This window comes from Alexandromys fortis, unplaced genomic scaffold (assembly GCF_014885135.2).
Source record: "Alexandromys fortis isolate MF-2015 unplaced genomic scaffold, M_Fortis_MF-2015_v1.1 scaffold_68, whole genome shotgun sequence".
NCBI classification, from domain to species: domain Eukaryota; kingdom Metazoa; phylum Chordata; class Mammalia; order Rodentia; family Cricetidae; genus Alexandromys; species Alexandromys fortis.
In genome coordinates, this window is record NW_026067948.1 from 4,149,022 (window position 1) to 4,156,399 (window position 7,378).

The 7,378-nt window shown below is 45.5% G+C and overlaps 1 protein-coding gene across 1 annotated transcript in view; it reads right to left on the bottom strand.

Annotated features, from left to right (window-relative positions):
* The window catches only part of Slc44a5 (solute carrier family 44 member 5), a 76,814-nt gene extending 71,329 nt beyond the window's left edge, over positions 1 to 5,485 (bottom strand). Inside the window, exon 1 of the mRNA XM_050149481.1 lies at positions 5,376 to 5,485. Within this exon, the coding sequence (XP_050005438.1) occupies positions 5,376 to 5,485 (110 nt within the window). The remainder of the gene's footprint in view (positions 1 to 5,375) is intronic.
* Positions 5,486 to 7,378: the final 1,893 nt, after the last annotated feature.

The window sequence follows — 7,378 nt, forward strand, 5'->3', positions numbered from 1 at the left end:
TATTTATTTGTGTGTGTGTGTGTGTGTGTGTGTGTGAGAGAGAGAGAGAGAGAGAGAGAGAGAGAGAGAGAGAGAGAGAGAGAGAGACTCTACCATATTTTTTCTGAGAGGGAGGCAGGGTTTCTCACTGAAGCTGGAGTTCACCATTTCAGCTAGGCTGGCTGGGCCCTGGGGTCCACCTGTCTCCTGTCCCCCAGTACTGTGATTACTGGGGCACACCTAGATTTTTATGTGAGAGTTAAGAACTCAGGCCTGAACACTTGTGCACATAGCTGACTTATCCCTGAACGAGGAGAATGCTCAGCAGGGAGGCAGAGATGTGAGAGACCCAGGACCAAGTCTTGGACTTAGGAAAGACTTAAATTAGAACTAGGGGACAGACCTTACCCCAGCCTTCCCCACACACAACACACACAACAAAATTTTACTTTGGCAAGCATATTTCACTAGAAGCAAGATAATCTGGTTATTTTATCCAAGTACAGATCACTAAGTCGCGTGAAAATGTAGTTCTAAAGCATCACAGATAGATTTTGGATAGTGATATGTAGCTTCATTTCCCTGATTTTCAGGGCAAACAAACCCCAGGTAGGGTAAAAAGATAGCTCTAATGCCAGGTTAACCCACATTGTCCCCTGGCCTTCAGTGTTGAGCTGTCACTCCTGGCTCACTCTTCAGTATCCTATTTTATGCTCCACTTTTAGCCCAGGGCACATGGCCAGGGCCATTTTCTGTAGATGTGGAAGCTATGGTATCACTCCTGCCTCTCTGCTACGGCCTCACTGCAAAGACAAGGGTGTGTATACCCGGCTCTAGTGAGGGGTTATCTAGGTCAGATTTCTGAAGTGTTTCTGTTAGGAAGCTGTCTTATATGGGAGGAACCAGCCCACTGTGGGCAGCAGTGCTCTTGCGTCTAGGTCAATGGGTGGTGAGGAGAGAAAATAAGCTGAGCTCTAGACACACATGCATTGACTCCCTGCCTGCTCTTACCTGTGGATTTAAGATTTATTTATTATTCGTGTGTGTGTGCATGTGCCTGCATGCATTTGTGTGCACTGTGTGTATGCAGGTGCCTACATAGGGCATAAGAAGGCATAGGATACCCTGAAGCTGGAGTGGCAGGCAGGTGTGAGCCAGCATATGGGTGCTGAGAACACAATCCAGGTCCTCGGCTGGAGCAGCAAGAACTATTTTTATACATGTACTCTAAAAGCATGCATGGTATGAACAACTCAGTGAGTTTTTCCAATTTGAAGTTCAACATTTTCTTCCTTCATTCTTAACAGCTATGTCTGTCCTTAATTAATTTCTTAGGTACATAGTCCCATTGCCCAGGCTGTATCAGGCTCAGTTTTTATCAGGAATGATACTTCCACAAGAAATTTGGAGGGGAGGGTTGAGACAGGGTTTCTCTGTAGCTTTGGAGCCTGTCCTGGAACTAGCTCTCATAGACCAGGCTGGTCTTGAATTCACGGAGATCCTCCTGCCTCTGCCTCCCGAGTGCTGGGATTAAAGGCGTGTGCCACCACTCAGCCTAACATCCAATATTTAGTATGGCTGTGAGTAATAAGTGAATAGATACTGTGCAGTGCGACCTTAACCTCATTTACTGCATCATGTAAGCCCCGCATGGTCTATGGTTGCTAATATAGGCTTAATTCTGCCTGACTGACAGAACACTCAGCAGCCTGGGAGACAATCTAAAAGCACTCAGCAAACAGAAAAAAAAAAAAAAAAGCAGTTCATGGTGGTTTTGCTTGCTTTTGTATTTCTGAGGTAACACTCAGTTTATAACACATCATGGTTCATCCTTTCCTCTTTCTCCACCAAGGGCAGAAATACGAATTCCCTCTTATGACCAGCTTACTGTGCAGCAATGCACAAAACTTAGTGATGCACTGAAACCCACAGCGTTAGACATACTAGACATTATTACATCCTAAAAATAAAGAACTCACGATGTATACTCTAGAGATTGCAAGTCTGTTTCACCAGACATTAAATCTGTTTTAACAGTCCATTTGCTGTGAGTGCCCTTTCCTGTTCTCCCGCCCTCGGGTGGCATCTGTCAACCATTGGTGGTGAGGTGTGTTTCCTGGGAGAAGGAAAAGGCTGGATCCCGTTTTCTGATCCAACCTGTTGGGCTGGTCTTTTACTCGGAACTCCACTGAAAAAACGTGTGTCATTCTGTCAGCTTGGGGATGTTTTTAGAACTCCTGATTTCCCAGCCTTGTAGTGTTTGCTCCCTGTGACTTCTTGGCCATGTTTTGCTTCTTCAGACTAAAGCACTCACTGTAGAGCTAGCTGATTCATCTAGAAAGTTTATTCTTCTCTTTTAATTTTAGTGATTTTTCTGGGTATAATAGTTTGGGTGGACAGACAGTATTTTAAAACTTGAACACAGCTTTCCAGTCCCTTTCGTTTATCTAAGGTCCTGTTAAGCAATCAGGTGTCCTTCTGATGGGCCTGCCTTTCTAAGTGACTTGTCTGTTTTCTCTTGCAACTATCAATGCCCCTTCTTCATTCTGTGCTTTTGAGGTTTTGTGCATAATACAGCGTAGAGTTTCTCTGCTGGTCCTATCTAGTTGGCGCTCTGTGGTCTCTTATACCCCAGGCTTCTCTGTCTCTGGCTGTGGAATTTTTTCTTCTAGAATTTTAATGAAATATATTCTATACCTTTGGTGTGGTGTTCTTTTTCTATGACCCTCATCTGAAGCTCACAGTGCCTCAGAGCTCTCTCGTTATTGGGACCATTTGGAGTCCTGGCCTCCAGCTGCTCTTCCCTGCTAGAGATCTTTACTTTCCTTCTGATTTGAGTCACTGAAAGCTGTGTCAAAGTTGTTTACCAGCTCTGCTTCACAAGCACGTGTTGCCTTGCCTTGAGGATCAAAAGATAAGGTTTTCACCTGTTGGCCCACCTGACTGTTGGGTATACAAGCCTCCATGCCATGGTGCTACTGAATAAAGGGTTTCTTACTAGTGACTATAGAGGTCCGTCTCTCTGTCTCTGTATGTTTCAACCTCCAGCCCCTTGCCCAAAGCTCGCGAACTGCATGGTAGCACACAGAGCACAGACAGGCGTGTGCGCGGCATCTCCTGTTCTGTTTATGGCTTTTTATAGATTTATCATGACTTTTTCTGAGTAATGTGATTCTTCTACCCCATCTTCTAGCTCGACGCTCTGCCGGGCAGGCTTTCCAATGAGGTTTTTATTTAGGTAGCTGGGCTTTTCACTTCTGGTGTCATTTAAGTTTGACTTTCTTCACTAATTCAATCTCTCCATTGAATTCTATTCCCATATTTTGTGTTGAGATTTAACACTTCATTTCCCTCTTTGCCTTTGTCTTTTTTGAGTTCTTAGAACATAACTTTAATCATTCTTTTGAGTTTCTTGTTTGGGAATTCTTTGAAGTCATTTCATTGGGGCTCATTATTATAGAATCAGTAATTTTTAGAGGATACACTATCTTGGATTTGTGTTGCTTCTGCATTGAGATTTACTCCTTTGGAGCTGGCTGATTGGATGAGAGTGTGGTCCTGGGGCTGAGGATCTGAGAAGTGCTTGTCAGCCAGTGCTAAGAGCTAGGAGAACTGCATGGGCACTGCATTTGAGATCCAAGACCTTGCTGGTAGGCACCAGGAGCTGAACGGATGGGGGAGTGAGGCCAGCCAAGGGTCTGGGCTTGGGGAATCCTAGCTTTCTGTGGCACAATAGGGCAGGCTGGTGAGGGCCTTGCCTAGAGATCCGAATCCAAGTGCCGAATCACTGTGTCTAGACTTTGCTAATCTTTCCAGGCTCGTTTATGCCCCTCACAAATAGGAGTCTGAACTGAACAAACTGTAAAGTTCTTTGCTAATTGAATGGATAATTATTATGAATCTGTGTTTTGTATTTAATCATGCTAATTCCTTTAAATTCTATAGTTCAGTATAGCATGAAATCACAGCTATGGCCCTTTTCTTCTACTTCTCCTCCTTTAAGTTTGGCTAAAACGCTAACATTTATGTTGGCTCGTGACTGCAGCTTTGGTGTTCCTACAACCTCAGATAAGCTTGTGGGCTCCTGAGGTCAGGCAGTCTGCTAGTATTTCCCAGCCTCCTGCAGCGCCTTTACTTCCACCTGCTTCATCTTAGGCTAAGAGTGAATTTACCAGTGCTTTCTTCACCCACCTTCCCCACGGTGCAAAATGAGCAGAACCTTTTCATTTCCAACTCCGGCAGGGAAAATTTCCCGCCACCATGACACACAAGGACGTGCACTTAAAGACAATGTATTTATTTAGTGGGTAAGAATGCCTTTTGACTAGAAAAAGAATTAACAATCATCCACAGAGCTTTAAATAGCAAACATCTGTTTCCCCCAATGTGCTTCCAACACTGAACCCCCTGATTAGTTGCTTTCTGAGAACTGTTTCTGAAAGACATAATGAGGCAGTTTAAGGATGAGCTGTAAACGGTCTTCAAAGTAAAGCCAAGAAAAATGTTCATGCTCTGGGTAAGGCTGGTTTAATCCAGATCTGCTAGCTCCTATCACATAGCTGGGTCATAGCTCTTTCAGAAATTTGCAGTGTAGCCATAGTTTAGCTAAATATTGCAAGTCAAAAATGATAAGCAAGTAGCACAGATATAGGAAGAGAAAGGGCATCAGTCTGGCGGGCAGCGCCATCCACAATGCTGTCAGAGGGCTTTTGCTTGAGCAAGCCAGGCATGGAAGCGTGGGAGGTAATGAAGTGAAGCACCTCTGCGTGGGACGAATTCAGACACACGTCAGAGGTGGGTGTGCAGGGGCTGCAGAGATGGCCTGCAGTTAAAGCACTTGACAGTCAAGCATCAAGACTCAAATTCAGGTCTCCAGAACCCATGTAATGGCCCATGGGCATGACAGCTCACCTGCAGTTCTAGCCTCAGGAAGGATGAGGACCCTTGCACAAAGCGAGTTACTAGCAAGCATATCTATACTGATGAGGTCTGGGTTTGATTGAGTGGCTCTGCCTCAATGAATAAGATGGAAGAGCAATGTGGATGACTCCAGACATCAGCCCAAGGCACCCTCTGTGCATGTGTGCATGCCCACGGACATGTTCATATGTACACACACACACTCCAGCTGATCTTATTCCTCCTGAGTCTCAAGCTCTTCTGCACACCCTCACCAAGAAGCGACCTAGATGGCAAGACACACCAACACAGATACAGCAGAGGCCTTGAATTCTGCAAGAGCAAACCATTTTTCTAAGCAGCCATCTTCCCATATGGGGCCAAAGGCATCCTGACTTGCTCTATGTTCCTCACAAAGCTCACTGTTGCTGCGGGTGTTCTACTCTCTCTTGCTCATCAGGGCTAATCCTGTCCACAGCCACATTCACCCACGTCACCAGGATGTGTCCTGAATTTTCGTGTCTCTCATCTCTGCTATCTCCTCCTCCACCACTTTATCCAGGTCGCCTTGGCCTTCACTCAGGTGGCTCTGAAAGCCTCCATTCATCCCCACGCTCCCGACTGTGGTCTCTTGAAAGCGTCCTCTACTTAGCAGTCCGAATGGGTTTGCAAAACAGGCAGTAGATGAACTCATGCTTTCTCTAACACCTCAGTGGTTTTTCCAGTGCACCTAGACATGGGCTTAGCACTCAGCACATCCTGCCACTGCCACACTCCCCAACCCGTCTGCAGTTCTCAGCTCCATAAAAGTCTTCTCTGACATCAGCTATAGCCCCACATTCCTCACACCCATGCAAGGCACCGCCACACTGCCTCATTTACTTCCTTCCTGTGCTTACATTAATGTAGACATTGTCTGCTCTGTGTTTTCTCTCTTCCACATCAATCAGCTTTCATACATGAGCTGCTTCTGTGTTACTGGGCCCACAACACCTGACAGAACAGATCCAGGGAGGAAAGACCTGCTTTGGCTTCAGAGGGCCTCCATGTCTCATGGAGGGAGGGATACTGTGTAGAGCAGCTCAGGTCATGGCAGTAGCGGGGACTTGTGGTAAGGTCTCTCACATCACAGTGGACAAGAAAGTGGAGGAACTAAGTAGTAACTAGATACTGGGATGAAGCCTTTCCCTGCCCACTCCTAGTAACTAGTGTCTCCAATCATGCCCCACCTTCTAAAGGTCCTACAGCCACTAGCTGGTGACAATATTTAAACCGTAATCACCCTACTATCGGCCATCATGCTGCTCTAACACGGAAGGACCCATACACAGAACAGATGCTTAATAAATATTTACTGAATGATAATCTTTGAAAACTAATCTTTAGAACCAAAGCTCCACAAGACCCCATGGAAAAGGGGTCCCTTTTGTCACTGTGCCCCAACTTCTCTCACTGAACTGCAAACTCTTTTAGGTTGTCTGCCCTTCTAGCATGTGTCAATCCACACTTGTGTGACCACCACCAAATGTCATTCTTGGCCTAAATTTCACTCAAAGAGGATGAGGAGGAAGACATCAAACATGGAGATAAAGACAAAGATCAGCCCCAAGGGGCTGAAAATGACCACAGCCACTCTCGCATTTCAGACTAAACTGTCACCATGCAGACCAGAGGGCTTAACAGCCCTTACTGGATGCTGCCTGATCACTTCCCAAATCCCACGCCATTGTTAGAAGCCTTTGGTGTGATCTGAGCTTTCAGACGCCTAAGTAGGGAATGAGCACTGGGGAATCTCTGAGTATCTGAGTAACCACAATCCACAGTCAAGACTACGTTCTATGAGAACCTTTTAATAAAGTGTTGATGGCGCGGCATGCTGTATTGTATTAGCCAAGTGTGCTGTAACAAGGAGGTCAGATTGCAGGTCCTGGTGCAAAAACTTCGGCTTATTTAGTTTATCTCGTTCTTTTCATGTCAAGATAAAAGTCATTAAAGTACTAAGACCATCTGTTTGATTTGAGCCCGGAAACATGGAGGTCCAGCTGCTGCACTGACCCACGGTAATGAGTGCCATCCCAGGGTGAGGGTGGAGCTGATTTCAGCTCCACTTCGCTTCAGGAAAGAAAATCTCCTGGAAGAGGATTCCAATAAATAAAATCTGCACTTTCTGGGGACACGGGACCATGTAAAGCGTACAAACAGTCAGTGACATATGCAATAAAATTGATTATTGTGATTCAGAACCACAATGAGATGTCCTTGCACATGCGTCAGATGGCTGTTATAAAAGGACAAAGGGTGGCAAGTGTTGAGGATGGTGTGCAGGACAAGGAGCCAGTGTCCTCTGTTGATAAAAATGTAGATGGATACAGACATTATGGAAGACTGAGTGGAAGTGGCTCTGGAATTAAAAACAGAATGAGCGTGTTATTCACTAGTCCCAGTTCTGAGTCTCCGCCCACGTTTGAAATCAATCTGTGAAAAAATTTCTGCCCTGCCA